The sequence below is a fragment of the Melospiza georgiana genome, chromosome 4 (genome assembly GCF_028018845.1).
Source record: "Melospiza georgiana isolate bMelGeo1 chromosome 4, bMelGeo1.pri, whole genome shotgun sequence".
In the NCBI taxonomy this organism is placed as follows: domain Eukaryota; kingdom Metazoa; phylum Chordata; class Aves; order Passeriformes; family Passerellidae; genus Melospiza; species Melospiza georgiana.
Window position 1 is genome coordinate 23,916,856 of NC_080433.1, and position 27,714 is coordinate 23,944,569.

At 39.0% G+C, this 27,714-nt stretch overlaps 1 protein-coding gene across 1 annotated transcript in view; it reads right to left on the reverse strand.

Annotated features, from left to right (window-relative positions):
- ANO2 (anoctamin 2) overlaps nucleotides 1-27,714 on the reverse strand; it is a 147,857-nt gene that overhangs the window by 55,835 nt on the left and 64,308 nt on the right. The window contains exon 14 of the mRNA XM_058022401.1: nucleotides 17,457-17,540. Coding sequence (XP_057878384.1) covers nucleotides 17,457-17,540 — 84 coding nt within the window. The remainder of the gene's footprint in view (nucleotides 1-17,456; nucleotides 17,541-27,714) is intronic.

Here is a 27,714-nt window from a genome sequence, read left to right on the forward strand (position 1 = left end):
ATAATAGATATAGTCACTGTCAATGAATATAAGAAAAACCTGTCCGTCATTGATTATATTTTGTGACACTCATTCAATATATTCTGGAATTGTTGGCATATGCTAATATCTGTTGAAGTATATATTGCCTGCAGTTAAGGTGACTGAAGAGATCAGAGGCCACATTTACTAAGAAACAGGTCCTGGTACAAAAAAACCACAAGGAGTTACCACATAATCAGATACTGAGACCACAGTTCTCAGTCTAAGTACCAGTAACCAAACATATTTGCTCACTTTATAAGAACACCAGAAAAAAAACAACCCACATAAAAAGTAAGTACAGAAATTAGCTAGAGAAACGCACTAAAGGATACATTAGTACAGGTTCAAATCAAATATTTCGATTTTGTAGACCTCTCATTCTACCTTAATTTAATGCATTTAGGAACAATTATTAAAGTGATGTAATTTTCTAACTTTTCAGATTATTTATAACAGTCTTGTCCCTGAATAGAGAATTACTGATGTCTCTCTATCTGGAAAATGCCTGCTAGTTGGACACGAATATAAAATGTGTCACTAAAATACACCATATGAATCAGGAACATCTTTTGTGGAGCTTTGGACTGATGACTGCAAGACTTGCTTGACTGGACTTTCATCAGTGAAAGGATTAATATGGGCAGTAGAAGTTTAATTCAGAAACAAACAAAAATGTTTAATACAAGCTATTATAATATTTACTAGCAAGGGATCAAAATTTAAAGTCTTCTCTCTAACATGCACAAAAAACCCCTGGAAATTCAGAATCATTGGGTTTTAAATTTTAAATCCAGAATCACTGGACTGGGTTTTAAATTTTGTTTAGAGTTTTTATAGAGAAAACTGCTGCAGGGGGTTGTTGTGACCCAAGGGCAGGACCCAACACTTGGCTTTGTTCAGCCTCAGTTAGACCTTGTGAATTACTCCAGATTTACACTGTGGAGATCAAGGTCTTGTTCAGAAGTGGTGGGTCACATAAACCAGGAACAGGTTAGGACCATTAGAAATATTGGGAAAATTGCAAATTGTGGGCACTTATGTTGTCTATGGTGATAGGAGTAAGTTCAGTAAAGCCAGTATATTCCTCACATAATTCCAACCTTCATTCCTAATGGAGTTTATGTTCAGCACAGAGCTCTGTGGTGAAGTGATTGTGGTTTTGACAAGCAGAGTGAGGCTAAAGACAAAATGCTTAAGCAGAAATGTACTATGTATGTGTTGGAGTATGCGTAAAATACAAACTCCGTTTGCCAGAAGCAGTGATTTGGAGGCAGCATCAACATTCAGACCAGCACATGTAGGTCTCATACAACAGCAGGAATGGTCTCAACCTCAGGGAAACAAATTAGTAGCTAAAACAAGGATTTCTCTTATTCCTTCTAAAATTAATAAGTTTACTACCAGGCATGAGGTTTTGCAAAACAGTCTTGAATACTTTTCACCTGAGGCTCAGTTCACACTGAAATCATCCAGACATAAAGGAGATTAAAGGAAGTGTTTCCCCCAATTAAATGAAAACTTCTTACTTACAGAAAGCAAGAGACAGATTAAGTCATGAGTGAAATTCCTCCTATTTACATAGTATTTTTTTCTGCTGTTAACTTCACAACAACACCAGGAAATTAAAGTTGTATGAAAGCACATTGTTGTTTCTGAAAACAACATCTTGGAGTTGCACTTGACTACAGATTTGTCATGTTTTGGCTCACTCCTACCTCTAAGCCAAATTCTTCTTGTCCTTGCTTCTGCTACAGTTATTACATACATCTCCACTATACTAAGTTTAATGATTCCCTTGGCTATAACCTCCTCAAGTCTTTATTTAAATTATAAACATATCCAAAAATGTATTATCAGATATCTCTCCAAGCAGACAGGAACATATGAATGGGTACAAATCTACCAAGCAAAGGCTCTCCAGTGGTGTTGCTGAATGGAATTCCTATGTTCACTCCTCATGCAGAGCATGGGAGCACTTCAGCAGTTCCCCATAATCAAGCAGTACTGTGCTATATCCTACAGATACCTGACTTTTCAGTCCCAACACCCCAAATTTGTCCACAAGTTTGCGCTTCTCTTCCAGCCCACAACATGATAACAGTTCTGTACAAAACTTTATAAAGGTCTTATCACCTTCCCAAAAGTAGCAACTGATCACTTGTGCTACAGTGCTGCACGAGATTTCCCTACAGTTACATACAGGAAAAAGATATTTATCTCTATTTACTAATCATTACTGGCTGCAGAGTAATACAGAAAAGTAATTACCTCTTCCTAAAGAAAACAGGACTAAGGAGGAGTGTGCTGGCCAAATCTTAGCAGCACAGTCATGGAGCAATTCTTGCAAGTCACCGTCACAATTTACAAGCTCATTCAGAGCTTCAGACTCAACAAGATGAACAAGTTTCTTCAGCCATAAAAAGAATTACGTGTAGGTAGAAGGACATCAGTCCTTCTCCTCTGCCTCCAATAACAAGGGGAAGATCAGCACTGCTTAAATCCCCCCAGGTATCATTCATACTGATAATGGAAGCCAGCAGGGTACATGGAAAAAATAAAGGTGTATTTTAAAATATAGGCACATCTGAGAAGACTTCATATACAGCAGCCCCAGCTGCAACCTACACATGCCACAATTTCTCTGGGCAACCTATTTCAGTACCTCACCACCCTCACAGTGAAGAATTTCTTCCCAATATCCAATCTAAACTTGCTCTCTGTCAGAGTGAAACCATTACTTCTTTTCATGTCACTCCAGGCCCTTGTGAATATCCTCTCTCTCTCATTCTTGTGGGTACCTTTCAGGTACTGGAAGAGCAGTTAAGAAGAAAATTTTCACTTGTGTGGTTATTGTGAGACAAAATAGACTTGTGCAGCATACAAATGTGCAAGTCAGATTCCTAGGAACGCACAAAGATATGGCAATTATTCTGCATTGAGGTCCGAAGATACACTGAATGTTTCAGAAAATAATGAACACCCATTAGTAATATTTTTCTATCCTGCAAAGCTGTATATTCAGCTTTACTGAATACTAAATGCAGGTTTAAACAGTCAGACTTAGAATGCAGTATAAATCAAGACTGCTTTAAATTTCTGAGGCTCTGATATTGTTTTTAAGCCTGGAATGTGCAGCAATTTAGTAAGAAAACATCAATGCTACAAACCCTCGTATTAACGCTGCTGAACCTTTACAAGTGTTCAATCACCTAAAGGAGATTTCAGAAAAAAAACAAGGAAAACAAGGCTTATGATTTCAGGCATTCCTTGTCTTCTTTTAGTGCTCACTACTGTGATCTAAATGGAAGATGATCCTCACCAACTCACTCATTAATGTTCATGCACATAAAAAACTACTTAGGCACTTCAAGATAATTCACTGCCAATTTACTTTACACATAAAATCTTTTAAAATATAGACATACAGTATTAATAAGGAGAACTATTTCTACCCTTCTTCTTCTGAGAAGCTCCACATTCTCATAATCACTACAATAAAGGAAGGCTATTGAGTAAAAAGCTTACTTAACTAACTTTTAAAGGAAAATCTGGAATCAATGCACTTGAAATCAAATGCATATTGATTGTGCCAGTTTCCTCTTCAAAAATAAACTGTCTCAGTAAATTACACAAAGCTCTTGAGGCTTGACACAATCCTTATGACTCACAGATCTTATTCCGTCTATATCCTGTTAATTTTATTGCTGTGACTGGCCCCAGTTAGCAAGATTAGTACTGGTGGCAAAATCATGTACATGCAAAAGCTTATGAAAAACTTCATATTTTAACATTCTTTTTTCATAATCTTTTCTTTTTATCAAAACCTCCAGAGGTTCTACCAGCTGCACAATCACCATCTCTAACAACCTATCTCTAAATCAGGTGAAAAAAACTAACAACCCTCCACTTTGGTGGACTTTGGCCACAAAGTAATTTCCATCAAATAATTAAGGCAAAGCAAGTAACTTCTAATATATGGATAATTATGGGTTTGAGATGTTGAAAACTCTTTATAATTATCTACTTTTAATGCTGTGATAAATAAAGATGCTATGAGTCTGCTTTCCAGGATAAAACTTTCCGTAATGTTCTCTCATGACAGGACTTAGTCTTGCAAACTTTCCATTTGTAGCTCTCCCTTTGATTTCAGTAAGGGCTCTGGAAAAAGGAATTGCATAATCAGGTACTTAGTCCAATTTATTAAAACTCTGATGATATACAACCCAGTTAAGGAATACCTCTCTGTTCCATAAGAGCTTTTTACATTCCCTATAAAACACTTTCCTCCTCAGCACATAAAACTTAGTGCATGCATTGCTGTCTGTCAGTATGAAGAACAAGCCCTAGAAATGAAAATAGGGCAATTAAATCTACAAGCTGCGGGTAATTTAATAATGACAAAATAATGCTAATTGGCTTAAGAACTTCGGAGCCACTTTCAATAATTTTATTAGTCAGGTTGTGAAAACTATGGCAATATTGTGATATTACAGTTTCTAAAAGTAGAATCTTTCTTATCACATTTGCTGGTACAGTACTTCCCTCAAGTGGTAAATTTATTTCTGCCTGTTTTGAATTTTCCTCTATGATACTAAACAGTAAAAACACATACTATACTTCTGTGTCATCTTGCATTTTGTGTTGTTATAGATTCAATTATTTCTTTTTCTTGCTGGTCTTTGTTTCAACTGCTCCTTTCAATGCAAGACTTTTTAATTGTGTCAACCACAGAACTATACATTAAACATTACCAGCATATCTCTATCAGATGTATATGACACATTTCAGAGCACAACATCCCTGCTTGGGATGACAGCTTGTTGTGCTCCAAAGGCTGATACTCAGACAAATGCAGTTGAAAACATTCATGAACAGCCTGGATTTGGGGACTGTATTGAGCTCTTCTGAGACTGCATCTAAAGACCTTTAAAAGTAGAAGAAAGACATTAATATCCAGAAACAAGTTAAGCATAAAGTCATCAAGATGGTTAGTTATGGGGATATAGCTCTACCTAGAAGGAAAGGCTTAAAGAAATGAACTTATTCAGCCTGGAAAAAAAGAGGCTGAAGATGCAATTGCTGTAGAAAACTGTCTAGGAGGAGGGTGTAGGGAAGACAGACCCAGAACCCTCTTGGAAGTTCAGAGTGATGAGTTGAGAAGCAACAGACACAAGTTGCAACAGGGAAAATTCCAGTCAGGTTTTGGAAATCACAGAAACTCCTCTCAATGAGGTCAGGCCAACATTGCAGCATGTTCCTCAGAAAGGCTAAGAATCTCCATCATTGGGAACTATAAAAATGTGAGTGAACAAGGCCTTAAGCAAACTGTTCCAAAGTTGGACTTGATTTGGTCAGGGGAGTGGACTGGAAGGTTTCAAGAGATCCTGCCTAATCTGTATCATCCTACAGCTTTGATTAATTTTAATATCATAACTAGATTACCTTTAAAAGCAGGATTACTGAACAGTGCCCACTCTTCCCCATTCCTTTTTTCTTCTCTGAGTCTACAGTTTCTTTGGGATTCTTTGTTTGGGTTTTTATTCTTTTTTTTTTTCACTTTTTTAAAAAGTTCCTTTGCAAAATTTAATTCAAACTGAACTTTTAACATTTATTGTTTACCCTTGCTCTCATTCTTTCTCCCAAGGTATAGTTTTCTTTGCTGAACAATCTTTTTTGATCTACTGCATTTTAGTATTCTGATTGTTTGTAACATCCTCCTTAAGGGAAATTATTACCACATGAGCTCAGTGATCTAATTCATTAATTTATATTATATCCTTCAATATGAGCATTTTCAGTGTTTTTTTTTGTAAGCGGAACTTAGAGAAGACTGAAGTCCTGCTGGCATTTAGATCTCGATCATATCAGATTTGTTAGTTTTGAAGATAACTTTCCTTAACTTATCATTATTGTCACAAAAATTAAAAACCGCAGCTACAGCCTGAAGGAACTTTAGCCTATTATTCAATATAATTTTAGTTGAAACAACTCATATGACTTTATTAACTTGTTGCTTTAAAAGATTTTAAGAAGATTTCCTACAGCTGACATAGCCAATTAGAATTCTCTTATGTCAAGTGTAGACAGACACCTCAGTGTACGAGGTTGTTGTTTGAGGCTCAGAGAAAGAGGGACACAAAAGAACCAGTGGCACCTGCCTTAGCAAGTAAGTAAAAGAAAATTAACCTGGTGAACGATAGCAACAATCCAAAAAATAAAGCTAAGTTAAATAAAAATATGAAGTGCTCCAACCTGAATAATTTTAGATAAAAATGAGTATTACTAGCTACTGATTTATTACAGACAGTAAGTGGTTGATACAATTATTTTCCCACTTAATCAGCTTTATATAATATTGTCATGTTGCGACAAAGAAACCAGTGTGCAATAGGTGCCTGGTATGACATTTTTTCTGTATCCTTTTTGTTTTTAAAAGCATTAGACTATGTCTTTCCTGATCCTGTCTATACTTATGAAGGAATACATAAGCCTCAGCTCTTTGTTTACCTTTTGAAAGTATGCTTAAGTTCTTTAAAAAGCATAGCAATATATAAAATTAAAATTAATTCAATTCAATTTATCCCCAGGTCTGCATTCCCTATACCTGTATTTGGTGTTGTACCTCAAGCCTGTGAATCAGTGAGCAGCATTTGTCCCTAAAAGCAGGCCAAACAGGGACCCTCTGAGACTGCAGGAGAAACGTGCGACCTCTTAAGCCACCTGTGCTGAATACCTGTTCTCCACCAGCATCAGCACAGTGTCATCTGGTTGTGACTCCAGGTTTCTCTTCCTAATAAAATTGTTGCCAACACACTTAAGCCATGCAGGGATTTAAAACAGTGTCCCAACCTCAATATGGTAATTTTCCCTTCCAAACCCTTCTGAATGCAGCTGACTGACTCATTTCCCATTCAAACTGATCTTGCCATTAGGTATCATATGAAGGATGATAATTCTCTCTGCCAACAGTCAGGAGCTTCTCCTAGTCCTGATTGCTCCACTGAACATCTAGGAAGCATGAATGTGAAGATTGTTGCTCATGCCTCATATATTTTTGGGCGTACCTGGAAGCCAATATAATTTAGAACAGCTGTGTACCACTAACAATTTGACCACCTAAGATCTTTCTGTCTCAGATTTCTTCCAGGATGTCATAAAGGCTGCTTCCATAAGCCAAAACATCTACCCAAATGGAAGTGACTCATCTCATCAGTCCAACTAGCACCACAGGTAACAACTGAACATGCAAATCAAATGCATTCAAACACCACAACCCATCACCTTTGTTTTCCTGCAATGAGTGCCCCAAAACTCAGACATAACAGACTCAGGAGAGTGATAGCAGGATCCTATAATTATGGAATGTTTAGGGTTGGGAGGACCTTGAAGACCATCTGGTTCCAAACTCCTGCCGTGGGCAGAGACACCTTCCACCAGACCAGGTTGCTCGGAGCCCCATTGAGCCTGGTCTTCAACACTTCCAGGGATGGAGCAGCCACAGTAAATTTTCGTCACTCTTCACCATTAACATAGCTATGGGTTTTGAACAGTTCAGTCTGTACTGCTTGTGGCCTTACATTTCCTAAAGTTCTGTAAATATCTCACAATTAATCCTTTTCTCAAAAGCCTGTGATTGTTTTTATTCTCTCATTATATGTTTCCTGTCCTTAGTTTTCAACCCTGCTTCTAACTCAGCATTTATCAGGCTGACAACGTTCCAGCTTCCATGTCAACCCATTTAGACCATCTCTTATCATGTAGTACAAAACTAGGAAAACACACTTTAAAAAAAAAATCCAAACATAACTTTTAAGTTATGCTTTAAATGTATACTTTGCTCTCCAATCTTAGTCATTCTGGAAGAAATTGTCTGCTCTCTTTCTTCTTCAGACTGTTAAAAAACTAGTTACATTTTTGCTTGACTTTATTTTTTCTGATTCAGTTTTTGTCTCTCTGAACCTGCTCTAGATTTTCCTTTCCATTAGGAGAAACTAACTAGCAAAAATTGTCCTTAAGGTCTGGGTTATTCTCTGGTTTAGCACTCAGAGGGGAAAGGGACTAATTATATATTGGAATAAATGAAAGTAGGTGGTAATTTTGCTTTTTGATATGGCAGCCTTCTAAATCCTGAAGAACAAAATGTCAGAATCCAGCCATGATGCATTTGTTTCCATAACTGAACAACCCTTTGGAAGTAATATCCAAGAAACAAATATATTTTATTATATTTTGATAATTTAGTAATATAAGTGAGAAACAAAAATTTTTCAAGAACAGAACTTATCTACATTCTAAAGCTTTAGACCTGCACAAAATGAAGAGATACCTGCAAAGTTTCCCACACTCTATATATTATATTTCTTCAAGGAAGATATTCCCAACACTGTAAAACCTTTTTAAAAAATTGGAAAAATGTGGATGACAGAAATTCATGACATCAAGGACAGCAGAGAAGGATGGGCACTGAACAGCAGTGGGTAGAAGGCACTGTAGTGGCGTTACCCAATCAGCTACTTGAAAATCAGATTTTTCTCTTTTCCTTTGAAATGAAAATTCTTACACACACTTTTCTAGTCAGTCACAGTGAAATATATTGATTAATAACTTATTAAATAAATTCTATTCCCCCTGTGGAATACATAGTTGGTTTACTGAAGTACACTACATTTCCCTGCCATAGGGAATCCATTATATCATTAATCAGACACACAATGGTTGGCATTGTTATGGCATGGTTATTAATCTGCCTTTAGTAAACTCAAGTTACATTTTGTCCTATTGCTAAGGTACTTCTAGTAAGGCTCAAGTTATATTTTCTTTCAAAATATGCTTATTGTGGTCAAACCAATTTGTCTGCACTTATATGAATCATTTCTTTCCTGCATTTCACAGAATTGCACAATTAGAATTGAAAGGGACCTCTGGAGACCATCTTAGTTCTCTATCCTGCTTAGAGCAGGGTCACTGAGAGCAGGTTTCTCAGGCCTCTGTGCAGACAGGCTTTACTCATCTCTAGAAATGGAGACTCCTCAAAGTATCTGGGCAAATTACAATCATAGAATTACAGGATAGTTTGAGCTGGAAGGGACCTTAAATCTCAACCTAATTCCGACCCTCTGCTATGGGCAGGGACACCTTCCACTATCCCAGGTTGTTCAGAGCCCCATCCAGCACGGCCTGGAACACTGCCAGGGATGGGGCAGCCACAGCTTCTTCTGGGCACCCTGTGCCAGGGCCTCACCACCCTCACAGGGAACAATTCCTTCCGGATATCCAACCTAACCTTCTTCTCTGTCAGTGTGAAGCCATTGCCCCTTGTCCTGTCATGCCAGGCCCTTGTCAAGAGTCTTTCTCCATCTTTCCTGTGGGCTCCCTTCAGGCACTGGAAGGCCACAGTGAGGTCACCCCAAAACCTTTTCTTCTCCAGTCTGAAATAGTTCAGACTGAACTATTTCTACTCTCCCAGCCTTTCCTCCCAGCAGAGCTGCTCCATCCCTCTGATCACCTTGGTGTCAAGGTTTATTTACTACATGAAATACCACAGTGTGAAGGAGCTTCTAAAAACAATGCCATCGTATCCTTAAATCAAGTGAAACACAAAAATCTGCAGGTCAGCAGGCAAGTGTTTTTCAATCAAAAACTGAGCAGCTTAAACTGAGTTACTTAGCTCTTTAAGCTTGGAGTTTATGGAATTACAATCTTCGTGGGATGGACGCCCAAAAGAACTGAATGTAAATGCAGTTTATTTCTTTAAAATTGCAGACAGGATTAAGTATGCATCAAATAAAAAAATTCTTGGCAACTAACTTATCTGGGCTTCTGTAGGAGATAAATAGCATGAAATTTACCCTCTAAGTGTGCTCAAAGGAAGGTAAAAAATATACTCCAAGTTACAGGGGTTTGTCACCAGCTCCCAGGACAGGGAGAATACTCTAGTTTTTTTCTTACTGTTTTTTCTAGTGCATTAAATCAAAACCCAGCAGACTTCTGGAGATTTATTTTTCAGCCTGAAAATTTGCTTGGCACTCCAACCTGTTAGCATAGTCTTTGACAGGGTACAATGCAAGTCAGTTGGTGCAGACTTAAGGACTTTATTACTTACTCAGGCAGAACTCTCCTTAATTTCAAGTACTGATGAATGCAACCTATAGAAATTAGTCTTTCCACCCTGTTTAATAGGAAAGAGATCTGCATCGTCTTGAATGCTGGCAATAAGAAGCTTAGGCCACAATTCAGAAAAAGCATTTAATTGTATCTATATCCAGGACACTGAAGCCTGTGCTCAACTTTAATCACATGCTTGGGTCGGAGTTCTATGATTAAATAATGCAATCTATAGCATCACCCAAGAGAGAATGCTTCCTTCAGCCAAAATCTTAATAAGTTACATAAATAAGACCAATAAACAGCAGCCTTGCCTCCTCTTGTTTCTCGGTTCAAAACACCCTTCCGATAAAGACCACTATTTTTGCTTATAATTTTTTTAGCAGAATCTCACAAGTAAAACAGCATTTTCTTAAAATTCTTGCTCTCATCTGTACTGTTCAGCCTCCAACAGTTGAATAAAAAAGTATCCAGTATTCCTAATTTAACACATTTTAGCTGTCTAGGAAAAACAAAAGTTACTCCTTTGGGAAAGACAAGCAGTGATTTCATTTACTTATAACTGTGAAGAAAAAGAATGGAAGATAGATGAACAAGCTGATATTATTGCAAGTTGATCTCTGTCATCTCCCTAAGGACACCAAGATGAGGGAAGGGCCTTAAAAACAGGAGAAAGAACAATCTTGTATCCATTCTCACAGAAAGGACAAAAGAATAATTAAGGAATTAAGAAATAATGACAATTAAGGAATCATAATAAGTCTCACTTTGTTCTCTTGAAAAGTGAAGAAACCCACCCTAAACACATCATGAGAAGTCAGTATTTGTGAAGAGTCGTTCTGGATTTACCAAGGGTGAATCATTTCCTGAACCAGTCTGGCTGCTTTCGGTAAGAAAAATGACTGGACCTGTGGGCAAGAGGAGACTTGTCATTTGCCTTGACTTCAGCAAAAGTGAGTTCTATGGTTTGCTCAGAGGGTGTTAGTAAGTGTGCCTGGAAACCTGTAACAGCTGGAGTACTGCTGCGGTCATCCTAGAACCACCCTGCTTTACAGGAGAAGGTGATGGAATGCTTGGTCCTGGACGATGATTTTAGGCTGGGGTGGGTCAAGAGATGGTCAGTTTTCTTTAGCATGCAGCTGCCATCCAGAGAGAACTGGACTGACTGAAGGAACAGGTCTCTACTAACCTCCTGAACTTCATCAAGAGCAAATGCCTTTGAAGCAGAAAACTCCTTGGAGGAGAACTGACTCTAGTGAAAAGACCCTTTGGTGTCTGCAGAAAACAAGATGAACAAGAGCCAGGAGCGTGCCCTGACAGCAAAGTCCAATAGCACATGGGCTGTGTCAATGAGTGGGTCCAGGGAAGTGATTACCTCAGCTTTTCAGCACACTAAAATATTGGTTTGGGCCTTCCAGTAGAAGACATTAATGCCACTACTTATGTAAGTCAAGGGCAGAGAACGTGTCCAAGGAAGAGAAACTGAGGAACAAGGCTTGCTCAGCACAGTTAAGGAGCTCATCAAAAGACAGGGCCAGGCTCTTCGCCGTGGTTAATGCTGGAAGTACAAGACACAATGGGCTTAAACTGAAAGCAGAGACGTTCAGGCTGGATATAATGAGAAGTTTTCACACAATGAAGACAGTCAGGGCACATCCAGAAAGATGTTACCATCTCCATCCTTGGACATTTCCATAACCTGACCAGGTAATATCCTGAGTAACACAGTTTGAGATCACACTTTTTGACAGGAGTAGTTATGTGGACTACATAAGATCCTGAAAGCGTTCCCAGCTTGGAATATTCTACTATAATACACATTTAAGGATTTTGTTACTTTATATTGAGAGTGTAGGAAGAGCTATTTCCTACTGAAGTCTGGCTGGAATATAATTGTAGACACAGGAGCACAACACTGTGGCCATATGTTGGGTTCATCTCTCTGATACAAAAGAGGAAATCCCATTGCAGATTTTCTGAGGAACAGGGAGCAAGTGGGACATTTTTAGCTGTATTTCTTCCACTACTCCATAGAATGATAACCAAATTCCAAGACAGCAATACTGAGAAGGTTTGAACACATGCCATGTACTCTAAAATTAAAGAACCCTCACATCTAAATAACACATTGAAAGACCATGTCAACACTCCTTTGAAGACATAAATTCTGCTTATGAATACTCTGGTATGAAACATCCATAGCTTAGAAGTCAAATAAACACTAAAAAAAACAGAATTATGACAAGTACAAGTATAAAAAAGAGGAAGAAATCTCTGTGGAAGATTAGAATCATGTGTGTCCTCATTCATCTTCAGCCATTCTTTTATTTTCATTCAGTCATTTTTTATTTTCAAAAGTTAATGATACAAGAAATAAGCTGGAAAAGAAAAAAAAGTAATTTATTACATACTCATCTTACTATCCCATATGTTTAGAAAGATATTTCTCAAAGTAAAGACATGAAAGAGGCCAGAAAGACACTGGCCAGTTTAAGAAATATTGTATCAAATGGATGGGTTTATCGTACTAATAATATGGTTCAATAAATGCTAAAATACTAGGGATTAAAGAACTCTGGGTATCTTTAAAGTTCTTTTATAATTCTGATTATTCAAACTGGTATTTATGACCAATTATCTTGTTTTTTTCTACAGAGTTTCAGCTAATATTTACAATAATAAGAGATTTTTTTTTCTTTAGCTAATCTTATCAAGGACTTGCTTATGGAAGAAATGGGCTCCAGTATCTAAAAGGGTTTTTAGTCCTTATGGGAGATTTGCTTACAGAAGATTGGTAATCAACTGCTAGCAAGAATTTTTATTTCATGTTTTGCAATGTTGAAATTTTAAAAATAGATATATAAAGTATTAGCAATGCACAATTCTACTTCACATTTATCTGTATCATCCTTTACACCAGAGACCCTCCCCTCCAAATCAGCTTGCTTTAACTCAGTTTAACTCAGTTATTAACTGAAATGATGGTTCAGAAAGAAATATTTCTTTTTTGTTTCAATTACCAGGTGAATTAACTATTTGAATAATTGATTCTGCCAGTATCATATTTAAAATGAATTAAAGGAAAGACAGAATGCCAGAATCTATTACTCCTAGGGTTTGCTCCAAGTCAGGACACAAGCCAAAAGACAAGCCCTTATTTTTCTATAAAGAAAATTTTTCTTGAGAAATATGTAGAATGAGTTATTTACTTTCCTGCCAAATAGGAAAGATAAGAACACACACACACACACGTGTGTATATATATATATACACACATGTTATGTTCAATCATGTTTGCCAGATCAGCTGGACATTTAATGAAAAGGAGTCAGGGTCATCTCTCACAAAAATGACTGGAAGGCTTTCCATCAGCTCCAGTGAGAGTTGGATCTAGCCCCATCTGCATGTTTTCAGGCACAAGACCAATTTTCATTTCCTGACCTCTGTGTAATTCCATTGAGGATTCCACTACTGCAGAGAGAGAAGAACATCTCAGAAGACTGCAAATATCCACCACATTTTCAGTTAACATTCTGCACATGCAGTAAATTAACCCTATTCATTAAAGATTTCTATCCACATCTTCTGTGTTATAGTTCATTTAAGAAAAACAAAATATACCATTAATTGCTTCATTACAAAGCTTGCATCTGCTGTGTTTGCATGAATGTATTATCAGATACATGCATTCATACAGGTGTGTGTAATCCTTCATCTCGGCTGCAAGAACAAAAATGCCTTTTGATGTACATGAATAAAGGAGCTATACACTGCAAGCCTTTATATCAGAGAATCATAGAATGGGTTGAATTGGAAGGGACCTTGAAGATCAGTCAGTTCCAACCCCCTGCCATGGGCAGGGACACCTTCCACTAGCCCAGGTTGTTCCAAGCCCCATCCAACCTGGTCTGGAACACTTCCAGGGATGGGACAGCCACAACTTCTCTGGGCAACCTGTGCCAGGGCATCACCACCCTTACAGGGAAGAATTTCATCCTAATATTTAACCTAAACTTGTTCTCTGTCAGTTTGAATTCATTCCACATTATGCTGTCACTACATGTCCTTGTTAATAGCACGTGACCATAAAGAATTAAATAGCGATACTGACTATAAGACAGGTCATTCCAGATTTCCCAAATCGGTCCCTTAGAATTTTCTAAAATCAATGTCATAATTCATGAAGACTGTCTATTTATCTATTTGCTACTGAACCTGAGGCATTTCACACAAATGTTTCAACTCCTTTAGCTGTAAATGAATTCTCTTCTGAAATAATAGAAGTTAGTGTTACTGTTCATCAATCTTTTGTGAAGTTCTCTGAGCCCTTGCAGTTTCTTTCTCACTCTCCAAATAACCAATAAAATATTTATTCAAACAGCCTGAACAGAGTGGAGGAGGGTGAAATTTTGTTATTTTCTTATTCCAGTAGCAGAAACACACCCAAGTGGTGTTTTGTATGAGAGCTATATTCTAGAACACAACCCCCACTGGGCAAGTAATATATTAGATGTGTCATACTTTGTCTTGCCAGGCTCATCAGGCTGATTTGGAATTTGCTGCCTGGGTAGAGTGACTCATATGTTTACTGGGCCTGACAGGTGCTGGGCATCTTCCACACTCATTAAAGTTAATGACTTGAACAGCAGAGAGGGAAAACTGTGTGCTGGTTTCCTCTGAACATGTACTGCCAAGTTATCATTTAAGAGAGGATGTAAGTGGTGTGATCTTTCTCCTGCAATCACAAAAGCAGCCCCTAACCAAACTCCTGTCCCCTTCATTGCAAAAATGACCCGATTAGCTTCACAGGAACTCCTTGTTGGAGTAAGGCAAGGAAAAAAAATGCACTGTACAAAAAGCTTTGCACATAAAAGCTGCTTCTTGCCATAAAATCAGTCACTTCCTCACTGGAACAGAGGAATTAACATACTGGAAACAAGCCAATAATTTTATAGAAATATATGCCTTTAAGTAAACTCTACACCAGTATGCTCACAATAGCCACTCTTTGGCATCATTTCTATCCCAACAAGCCACAGCTGCTGAACTGGAGACTTCTGACTTGAAGTTAGATAAGTAATGAGAAATTTTAGGCAGCAATGCCAGAGACAATCCTTTGATATTAACTCCATACTACAGTTTTTGACCAGCCATACTAAAAAAAATATGCCTTTAATTTACAATAGTTTGCTAAAAATATTCAGGAGAAAACTTCACAGAGACTTATGCCATGAAATTAGACTGTCAACCAAAACACAAGGAGATAGAAACCTCACAGACATCTGTGTATTCACACAAAACCAAGAAATTAGGAGAATTGAATCTTTAACTACAGAGACATCTCTACTTTGATGCCTGTCCAGCCGCTAGATCTCTCCTAGTAATATGACCAAGTTCTGTACCCTGGCATCCACTCAATAAGACAGAAAAACTGAGCCAGAGACCTCACAGAAACCTGTGTCTTAATATTAACCTGCCACAAAAAATCTCCTGAGCTAATGGTCTTGCAAAAAGAAAAGGTTGAAATCTCTAAAAATAAGGCTAAATAATTATTGCAATCTTAAATACCACTTTTAATGTTTAATTTTTCAAGTCTTCCAAAGCAAAATGTAATGGTGCCTTTCCACATTAGGACTGTTTAATGGAACTGTTATGTTTAGGTTTTTTCCTCTTCTGCAGTTCTCACATCAACATCTATTGTTCTCACAATTTTATAAGACACTCATGTACAAAGGCGTGAGCAACACATCTTCCAAACCCAGACTAATGTGCTGTTTTCTGGACAGAATTAGTAGGCCAGAATGTTCACTGATGGAAAACTGCTCAGTTGCTTGGAATATATTTCAGTAATTTGGGGAACACTAATTCATAAATTTGGGGGTTTTTTCCATCCACATTAGCACAGAAAGCAATTTGACAAAAAATATACCATGTTAGACTTCATTCTTGATGTCTGAAAGGAGCTTTTCCTAGTTTTGTAGTGCTGGATCTTACATTGTTCCTCCTTTTCCACCTATTTACTTAACATTTCTTCTTGGGTTGTTTTTTGGGTTTTGGTGTGGGGTTTTCTCATTTGGTTGGTGTTTTGGGGGATTTTTGTTGGGGCTTTTTTATGTTTCTTTTTGTTTTACCTTAAATTAATATCTAATTTATAATTATTTCTGTATCTCAGATAAGCAAGATAATCACAATATTCTACAGCATCAATGGCTGACTTGTTTCCAGTTCCCATTTACCTTAAGCCAAAACAACAAAAGCTGAAGAGCAACTACTTTATTGGACTTTTACAGTCCTTGATTCCTCACTTGAAAGCCCAAGGGAGCTGTAGAATGTGTAAGACCCCACAGTGCTCTGTGAGTCTCTGCTTCTTGGGCAAGATCAAAACCACCACTACAATTATTGAGAATCTTTTCATGATTTTCTGTGGCGTTTGGTTGGGCACAACAGGTAACAGGCAGGCTCACTGAAATGAAAGATTGCCTGGAAACATTTTACAATGGTGGTCAGCAGAAGAAAGGGATAATGTAGTTCTTCCACAAGCTAAATTTGTTGGACCAAACCTGAAAACTTAAAAATTCTCCACTTCGGATACTGATTCTCAACCTATAATCAAATTAAACTGATTTTTTCTCCCTGGAAGCTGAACATGGTATTGGAATGCTTTGACTTTCCTGACACATGTGGAATGCAGGGAAAGAGCAATGGTTAACCAAGCCTAATGGAGCAAGACTACAGAACTTGTGAATATTTAGAAAATAGACCTCAGTCAATAATTTACAAGATGAGATTGATAAAAAAGGGATTGTTCAAAGAAGTTTGAAATAGACATAAAAATCCTGAACCCTGTTCAGTCTGAAAATTATCTACCAACTATTTTTCAATTTATCCTGGAAATGTCATTAAAACTTCACAACTGTGTAACTGCAGCAGCACTAAAGTCACCGAGGTCACCTTTGCAAATGAAATCACCATAATAAAAGTTGCTATCTCCATTTTGCAGAAAGTACTGACATTCTGAGGGATGAGGGATTGCTATAAGAATTCTGTAGTGATTCTCTTGGGAATCAGGCACTACTCCCCAGATTAGGTCATGAACCACCTGTCAACCCCATTTCTATGCAAATTGCTTTACTTTGAAAGACATGACCTCAAAGCCCTGGAATGGCACTGCAGGCCTACATTTCAGCACACGGCCACCTACCAACTCAAAAGGCTAATTAACAGTACCAAAAAGTGCCTTTTGTAACCTCTGAGAGACAGACAAAAATATAATCACAACATAACTAAACACAAATCCCACATAAATTAAAAGATAAGGTGCATGTCACCTCGTTTGAACTTTCTGTTGTAATGTCTTTATTTTTCAGCTTTTTCTGCAGCAATTTGGTTTCATACTCTGGCCTGGGATGCTCCTGAAAAGACAAAAACAAACAAACAAATGTTATTATGATTAGGAGAAAATCCCCAAAACTTTTGGTCATATTTACAAACAAAGCCATCAAGATGATTCAACTCCACACGCCTTTTGGACTAGGCTGTCAGATCTGGCCCAGCTTCCCTAATCAATAACCTTTCAATGTGCCCATGCAAAATATATTTTCCTCTCCCAAATTAGAGCATAAATTAAAAGAGATGAAAAAAATTTACCAGGCTTTTCAAGTGAGCAGCTCACAAAAGAGAAAAGTATCATGCATGTCCTCCCACCAAGTTCTGAATCCATGCAGAGCTGGAATTTGGATTGATATCTCCCACAAAAAAAAAGACTATTCCTACAGCAGTGGTCATAGCACCCCTCTTTACTATAATAAGAACCCTTGCATATCAGCCCCATCCAAAATAATGGATTATTAACATTTTTTTAATTAATCTGATAGTCACGAAGAGAACAAAATCCATTCTAAATTAATGAATCTTCATGAGCAATAAAAGGGGGCCTACATGGAACTGATATAGCATTTTCACCACAGCAGACACAACCCTCACTATTCTCTGTTGCATGTGAGAATATAAACACAGTAACACCTCCAAAATATTTTTTTATCCTGATAGTGAAGTTTTCCTAATGCATTCAAAAAGTATGTGATAAAGTATAATTTAAATAATTGAATCTTGGAATAGTTTGAGTTGGAAGGGTCCTTACATCTCATTCCAACCCATTTGCCATGGGCAGGGACACCTTCCACTGTGATGAGTAAATGCTTTTGGTCATAAGGAATAGCAAAAGTCACAGGGTCTTGCAAACAATCAGAAAAATGTAATTATTAATTATACACTTTGCATGGAAATGGGTGTGTAATCCCTAACCTACTATAAAAGAACATGGCACTGGACTTTGGATAAAAGAATGAGATGAAAGGGAAGAGAGAAAATGAGATTAATAAGAGAGAGAGAAAGAGATGAGCAGCTCTAATTCCAGTGTTGGTCCCTGATGGGGTAATGAGATGTCCAGGATCCTGAGGGGTTCCACCTAGGAGTGCTGGGTGTTTCCCTTTTAGGGATGGGTTTCTCCCCTGAAGGTAAGTTTCTTGCTTTCCAGTCAAATAAGTTATCTTGAACCCTCCATCCTTTCAGACCTTTCTGGAACTGGACAAGGAGCTTTCAGGGGTCTTGGGTGGTCTTGATCCCCTCTACAGTCCATGCCCACTTCTTGGCCTCATTCCTGCACTTTTTCAGTTGTGCCTCTGTGGACTTCACCAAGATATTTGCTCCAGAAAAGTGCTGCACTACCTCCACATGTCCCCCTTCACCAGTCCCATTTTGTTCTTCCTCCTGGCATGCTGGTACCAACAGCCCTTGCCTGTGTCTACCAACAATCCTCAGCTGGCTCCGTGGCTACCCCAGTATCAGTGTTTCAGACACTCAGCAGACACTTCTTTTCTGTGTATCTACACAAAGCTGCTCCAAGCCCCATCCACCCCAGCCTGGAGCACTGCCAGGAACAGGGCAGCCACAGCTGCTGTGGGAAACCTGTGGCAGGGACACTCCACCCTCACAGGAGCAATTTCTTCCCAATATCCTATGTAAACCTGCTCTCTGTCAGTGTGAAGCCATTCTCCCTTGTCCTGTCACTCCAGGCCTTGTCAAGAGTCTCTCTCCCTCTTCCCTGTGGGCTCCCTTCAGGCACTGGAAGGCCACAATGAGGTCGCCCCAAAGCCTTCTCTTCTCCGGGCTGAACAACCCCAATGCTTTCCAGCCTTTTCTTGTAAGAGAGGTTCTCCATCCCTCTGATCCCTCTTCTGGATGACACGCAGAACTCCAAGAAACAGTAGGGCACAGGTAAACTCTAACATTAATAAAAAAGCTGATCAGCAGCAAAAATGGTGGTTAGCAGGATGAGAAAAAGACAAAGATACAACAATAGGCATTTGAAGTTGCTGCAGTCAACACCTGTATCCTGATGCTTCTTAAATTTTTATTGGTTTGTGTTGATTTGCATTATTTGCTACGATTCTTCCTTATATAAAAATTCAGGGGTAGGATGTTGTTGCAGTGTGTTGTAGTACCCTGTTTTAAACTTCCAGGTCCCTTCCCCAGGTGTGCCAATACCCCTCTTCCCCTTCCCCCCTCACCCCCTGCTGGGCTGTCAATCAGGTTTAACATTCCAGCAAGGTGGCATGTGGTTCATCACTTTCAAAGGATGCCCCTCAGGCCCAGGGGTCATTGGCCTGTCTGGGTGTCATCCTCCCCTGAGACCCTGCCCCTCCCACCTGGTTGGTGGCTCACCTGTACCTCCCCTCCCCCTGCCCCGGGAGCTTAAAAGGTGAATCGGACCACGCAGTCGGCATTCTGTTGGAGCTGTTGCTAAGATTCAGACCTGTGTGACCATGAATAAAGCTCTGGATATTAACCCTCCACCAGAATCCATCTCCTTTGTCTTCCCATCGCCTGAAGCCTTGCTCCTGAGGTAAACAGAGTTCCTAACAAGCCTGGGCTTGTTCAGCTGCCCAGCTGCAACCACCAGCAAGCCAAGGTATCTCTGGGGCGATACACCACAGTTGCCGCCTTTGGCCCAGCAGCAAGGGTCAGACTGGCCCAGGCACAATCTACCTGGTAATATTGGGATTCATATTCCAATAGGATGTGACAAACATCTTTAGACTTAAATGAAGAAAGGATGAAGATATCTGGCATGGGTAGCTACATGAGAGGAGACAGCTTTATCAAAGCAGGGAAAGGAGATGAATGAGGCTGTAAGAAACGGAGAAGATCTAGATAAACTATGCTACTTCAGACATGAATTTGTTTTCTTCCTTTTTTCTCTTACTTTCTGCTAAACAAAGTATTCTGAGACATGAGGAGCAGTCTCCAGAGGTCAGAGCAACTTTTGAAAACTGATTTGAATGAAAACTAGGTGAAATAAAGAAAATAAATGCCAAGCAAAACATTGTACACTAAATTAATTTTTGCTATTGACAATTTTGCTCTGAGAGCATATTTTGTTCAAATTTGGCCAAATTATGTTTAACTTTCCTAGTAAGACATTCTAGTATCCTTTTAACTGCCTTTCATACACCTACACCTGGACTGGAATAGTAGTTGATCTGTCTTCATTGAATTTGCCAAGTCATCTTACCCTTGACTGAACAGACCAAAGAGCTCTCTGGAATGCATTTTGTATACATTCCTTTTATGACTATTTTGCACCAAATATTTCTTTGCAGTCCAGACTTAGGGATGTTTGACCCATGCATCCATGGATGTGAAGGGACAATTCCGCTCAGCTGTAAAAAGAGTGTGGTTCAGAATCAATTCTTTGTCTGAAAATGAGAAGAGTCCTACACTTAGGACAGCAAGCTAGAAATAGTTGTCATGTCTTCACAAAGGCCAAATGTCCATGTAGAGATAGATCTGAAAACCAGGATGCTGGAAGTTGCCAGTACACTTATTGAAAACCATGTGAGCCAAGGTACTGAGAGGCCGAATGAGTGCTCCAAATAGAAAACAATAATTCCCATTCTGAAAACAAAGAGCCAAAATATGAAATATCTACTCAGGCAAAACTCATGTTGACAGTGGGAATTTTCTTTGAGAGTGGTCTCCAGGATTTGCCTCAAACATACACGTGTATCTACTATCCATCAAATTATGCCTCTGTATAAAATGATCCAGTTTGATAAGAATAAATAATGTAAACTCATCTCTCCTTAATTTCCCTCTGATTTAGATAGAACGTGATAATAAAATTTTACAAACATGCATTACAAACACATGGAATGTATTAAAAAAAAAAAATTAGAACCATAGCAATTATCCCAGATTTGACAGGCCAAAGGAGTTATCAAAAAAAAAAAAAAAGCCATACACTTTAAGTGAAGGCAAAGACCCACTGAAAATTCGTTGAACATCCTTATGCTAACACCCTGAACACAAGCAGAGCAGCTAAGCAGTTCACATTGATGGGAAGGAAGGTTTCCACAAATAAAAATTGGAATGACCCAGCTGCTGCCCCAATACCAGATGCAAATGTGGAATGAGCAGAACAGAGAACCCAGCTGTTCTCTGCTGCGAAAGGGTTAATTATTAGAAATCAAGGACTAAAACCCTCTATTTCTTATGATGGTGACATAGGATGCAGGAGGTGAGAAGTCTAGGGAAGAGTTTGTCATTCACACCAAGGATCTGTTTAGACTGCCCTATTAATAGGATGCTTGTCAAGGAAAAATAGTTTTATATGACAGGATGGAGTCACTGGTAGATTATCACAATCTTTTTAGTCCAGATCACTTTCAAAATAACTCTGATAAATGAAAAATTAGAGCAAAAGCTTGAATAACTCATGTACCATGAACACAAGTTTAGGAGTGTTAAAAGCTACTGAGTAAGTATACAGGAACTCAGTCATTAAAGATATTCTAGAGCAACATAAAAGAATTCATCAAGAGAAACTAGAAGGTTCTATTATGGGATTGTATTTGCCAGACAGACAGAGAGATGTTATGCCTTTGCTTGCTTTCATTGAGCAAGAACAGTGGTAATGCTTTGGGAAAATACCTGTAAAACTAAATTTTGAAATTTGGCCTCATATTTTGAAGCTCCCTTAAGCTAGGACCAAACAACCAAATGCTGCCATTTCAACAGCAGATAACATATTTTGTGGGTAACTGTAGCAGAATATAGCATCATTTATGGTTGTTCCTCACACAATTCAAACCCAACCCATTTAAATACTCCTATACTGATGAGTGGAATTGTGTAAATTGTAGAATCACACAATGGTCTGGGCTGGAAGCAACCTTTAAGATCATCCCATTGCAACCCCTTGCAATACACAGTGACACTTTCCACTAGACTAGGCTGTCCCATCCAACCTGACCTTCCAGGGATGGGGCAGCCACAGCTTCTCTGGAATGCCTGTGCCAGGGCCTCTCCACCCTCACAGGGAACAATTTCTTCCCAAATATCCAATCTAAACCTGCTCTCTTGTCAGTGTGAAGCCATTCCCCCTTGTCCTGTCACTCCAGGCCCCTGTAAACAACACCTGATTCCCTATCTTGTGTGTTCTCCAAGGGGCACATCCCTGGCAAACCCTGCTTACCTACCTGGATCTCCTGAGTGAGTGGAAAGAAGGAGAGGAACAAAGAAAGACCTCAAGGTGATCCCTGTTCCTAGTGGGGCAGTGCTGGATAAAGACAGATTTAACCTCTCTGAACCCAGGGGAGGGAAGAACTTGTGCCACCCTAAGTAACCCAGCCTTTGAGTGGCCCCATCCCAACACCCCAAGGAATCAAGACCAACAAAAAGAAAAATTGAACTGTTTTGAGCCTTGAAGAAAATTCAGTTCTAGAAAGGACAGAGTAAGTAATTACAACAGAAAAGGAATCAATGAAAGTAAATGAGAGCATGTTGATATGTCTGTAGAAGAGAAAGAAAGGAGGAAAATATACTGAAGGCCCAGGAAATCCTGGGAGTGAAATATATCAACAGTCTGGGAGTGAAAAAATGTAATCACACACCTTTACCAACTTCTTGGAAAGCAAAGAAATTTTCATCTGACTTTGTTCTTACAGTTTACAACTTTAAACATGTTTAAAGTGTGCCTTCATGTGTAATCTTTTAGTGGAGCAATAATTGGTACTAAACAGTTTCCCCAAAGAGCTGCAGGACAACATTCATTCTTCAGCATTCCTTCCCCAACTATCCTAATGAAACTCTCATCCTCCTAAACACAGGACTTAAATATAACGTTGAAAGGATTTGTTTAGAAGAACAAGGCTAATCAAGGATCACTAACTAATTAGTGTTAGAAAGAATTTAATGAAGGTCAGGGAAGATTCACTGGAAAGAGTAATGAAACCCAAAAAAGGTTACTAAAAAGCATACAAAGAATTTTAAAAATATTTGGAAACATGGACCCAACAGGAAAATTAGAATAGTTACAGGAAAAATGTGAGAAAATGCATCTGGAGAAAACAATCCAAACTAAAGATCTCATTGGCACAAGAAACTTGAGGATGCAGAAAGGACATATTTGAAACAAGAAAAAATATTGTAGCTACAAATTCCCCTTTTACCAATACCGGACAAGAGGGCTACACAGTTATTTTATTAGAGCCTCCTCTTTGAGGATTTTAGCAAACAAAAATATCTCATGATTTGTGGCTTAGTAGACACTATAAAAACTTCAGGAGAAGGAGTCTGCTCCTATCCTTTGCAAGGTGGACGACAAAGTGAAGCCATCAAACTGATCAGATCAAAATGAATTTTGAACCCATGGTAGAGAAAATAAAGTTACATCAAGATCAAGTTAGGTGAGAATGGAATGTACCTGTAAACATATTTAATGTAACCAAGTCAGCTTGCTTTTTAAGTTTTTTTAATTCTCTTTTACTCAATCTACCATCCTTATTAGTCTTAACTCAGCAGTAACCCACAGTGACATCAAAGACTTCTCTTAAGGGTTCAATAATTATGTTTTTTTTAAACTCATCAAATAGCAAAAGGAAAAACCAGACTTTGGGAATTAGTTTTCAAGTAAACTAAAATGGTTGGCAAACATTTTACAGAACACAGGATTTTAAATTGAAATTAAATATTCCTAAGGAAGACAGACTTCCAGGTTCCTCCCTGTTATGACAAAACACTATAAGAGCTTGAATATTTGAACAATACCAAGACCAGTGAGTGGAGATTCCTTGGCATTCCAGTTAATGTAGACTATCCATTTGACTTCCAAGTTCTTGCCCAAATTCTAAAATTTCATCTTTTGTAATTGCATTTCTATTTCAGTTTGCACAGGATCATTGGCAAAATGTGGGAAAATCTCTTCCACCCAAAAAAATCAAAGCAGAAATATCCTGGAAATACTGTTTCGGAAGATTCATGGGAAGGCAAGAGTTTCTACCCCCCAATCATTAATTAGAGTCCATCTGTACTTCTTCACCAAGCAGAAGAGGGTATGGATTCTCCCACCTCTATTCCTGGTTTACTGTTGGCCATATCACTTATTACACACTCTGAATTAGAATGATATGCACAACCTCCTTTGTTGTGTTACACAGTCACACATCCGTGGCAAGGCACATTGAGTAGAGGAATTTCAGGAAGAATTTCTTCACTGCAATGGTTGTTAAAACACCGGAATGGGCTGCTCAGGGAGGTGTAAAGTTACCATCTTGGAAGGTGCCCAAGGAATGACTGGACATGGCCTCAGTGCTCTGGTCTAGGTGACAAGGTGAGGATTGGACAAAGGTTGGACTCAATGACCTTGGAGGTCCTTTCCAGCCTCAGTGATTCTGTGGTTCTGTGTGTGTATGCACAGTGTTCGCAAGGCTTTGTCTGCTGCCATGGTACTGATCTGAGTTTGTTTCTTTTCTTTCTCTCTCCCATTTGTTTATTGGATGCTCCATTGCTTTTCAACACAATTAGCTGTTTTCCACTTGGTATCCAATGCTTGCCACTCTTTTCATGGATTTCAGGTGTCCAAACACAAATTCTCTAAGTCTGTAAAGCTGCCAGCTGCAAAGATGCACAGAAGCCTTAGGGAGTCTGCTTTCCCAGACTGCCATTGCCAAGACATTTACAAATAAATAGAAGTAAATTAATATCTTGTGTGACTCTTTAAAGCAAGAGATTTGGCCCAGTGTGTTTAAAGAAAGCAATTTACTGAAAGGTTTATAGCCAATGTCCACAAAAATTACACCAAAGGCATTTATTTCAATATAACTTTCACAAAGTACTTCTCAGCGCTTCAAATTTATGGTTGTTTTTCTTCCTGCTTTGGTTCTGCACCTTCCCTTCCTAACAAAATTGACAATAAATAGCTTAACTCCATCTAGTCTTAAAACTCTTAATCCTCCTGAGCTTCTTCCTTGCCCCTTTCTTGCTCTTCTAACTGATCCCACTTCTGGTTCTTTCTAGCCTAACCTGATCAGACACAAATCTCCCTTTTCCAACATAACTTTCAACACTTGTAAAGATTTCACCATCACTGAAACCTGATGCCAGTAACTTTCTACAGACAAATTTATCCTAATCTTTATGAATCTTATGGCTAAAAGGTGAACAAAACCTGATCTAACTTTTAGGGTTTTGTTGAAGTACTAAGAAGTGACACGGTGCATGATTTTCACAGAATTCACAGAATTACTAGGTTGAAAGAGACCTTAAAGGTCATTGAGTGCAAGCAATGCCCTAACACCACAGCTAAACCGTGGCACCAAGTTCCACATCCAGTCTTTATTTAAACACATCCACCACCTCCCTGGGCCGGCCATTCCAGAACTTTATGACTCTTTCCATGAAAAACTTTTTCCTAATATCCAACCTATATTTCCCTTAATGCAGCCTGAGACTTTGTCCTCTGGCTCTGTCATTTTCTGCATGTCATGTCACGAGACATGTCTATTATTCTTTTAAAAAGACCTGCATATGCCAGAAAATGGCCAGAAAGGAACAATAATAAAGAGATACATAGAAAATCATTCCAGTAATTGAAGAAAGCCTACAAGAAAGATGGAGAAAGAGACTCTTGGCAAGGGCCTGGAGAGACAGAACAAGAGGGAATGGCTTCACACTAACAGAAAGTAGGGTTAGATTGGATATGAGGAAGAAATTCTTCCCTGTGAGGGTGCGGAGGCCCTGGCACAGGTTTTCAAGAGAAGCTGTGTGGGGCTGCTGTATTCCTGGCAGTGTTCCAGGCCAGGTTGCATGGGGCTCTGAGCAACCTGGGATAGTGGAAGGTGTCCCTGCCCATGGCAGGGGGTTGGAACAAGATTATATTTAAGTCCTTTCCAACCCAAAGCATTCTGTGGTTCTATGAATCTCTGAAAATATTTAGGAACTAAGACTGAAAGAGCAGATGCTTGTTCGTCTTAAACAAACAGAGTGATAGAAACATGATATTATGATGGATTATGCTGAAAATAGGACAGAAGTAATTCCTGTCTTGATCCTTGGAAGATAAAATAAGACCAAAAAAAGTGAGAGAAAAAAATACCATGTAGCATGGAGATTTGAAAAGTGCTAGGAAAAGCTTGTTAGCAGCACAGATAGAGAAGTATTAGATAGATTACCTAGGGAGGAATTGAAATCTCCACTGCTGGATTTATTTAAGAACAAATTAGACAAATATCTCTTCATAATGATTTAAGTAGAGTTGATTCTACAAGGCACAAGGGATGGCCTCTCAATATCCATTCCAGTCTTAGCCTATGATTCTAAGTTCCTAATTCTTCAGCTTGTGCTGAGATTTGTCTGGCACTCCTTTCTTTGTCATAAACAAAGGACTCTTGCTGATCCTATAGTTCCTGTCCACAGACTTTTTCCCACTTCAGGCCTCTTCATCACAGGACCTCACAAACCTATAGATTCTTTCACAGCATTTTGCAAATATTAAGCTAAAGATAAGGATTTTGAACTGTGAGAGATGAACTTGAATCACAAAATCACAGAATCACTAGGTTGGAAGAGACCTTAAAGGTCAAGTCCAACCCATGTCCTGACAGATAGACCGTGGCACCAAGTGCCACATCCAGTCTTTTTTTAAACACATCCAGAGATGGTGACTCCACCACCTCCCCAGGCAGGCCATTCTAGAACTTTATCATCCTTTCTATAAAAACCTTTTTCCTAATATCCAACCCATATTTCCCCTGGCATAGCTTAAGACTGTGTCCTCTTGTTCTGTCAGTTGCTGCCTGGAGAAAGAGACCAACCCCACCTGACTGCACCCACCTTTCAGGTAGCTGTAGAGTGATAAGGTCCCCCCTGAGTCTCCTTTTCTCCAGGATAAACACCCCCATCTCCCTCAGTCGTTCCTCACAGGGCTTGTGTTCCAAGACCCTGACCAGCCTCGTTGCCTTCTCTGGGTGTGCTCAAGCCTCTCAACGTCCTTCCTAAACTGAGGGGCCAGAACTGGACACAGCATTCAAGGTGTGGCTTCACCAGTGCCAAGTACATGGGAAGAATGACCTCCCTGCTCCTGCTGGCCACGCTATTCCTGATACAGGCCAGGATGCCATTGGCCTTCTTGCCCAGGGCACACTGCTGGCTCATATTCAGCTGGCTGTCAACCAGTGCCCCCAAGTCCCTTTCTGCCTGGGCACTGTCCAGACACACTGTCCCCAGCCCATAGTGCTGCAGGGGGTT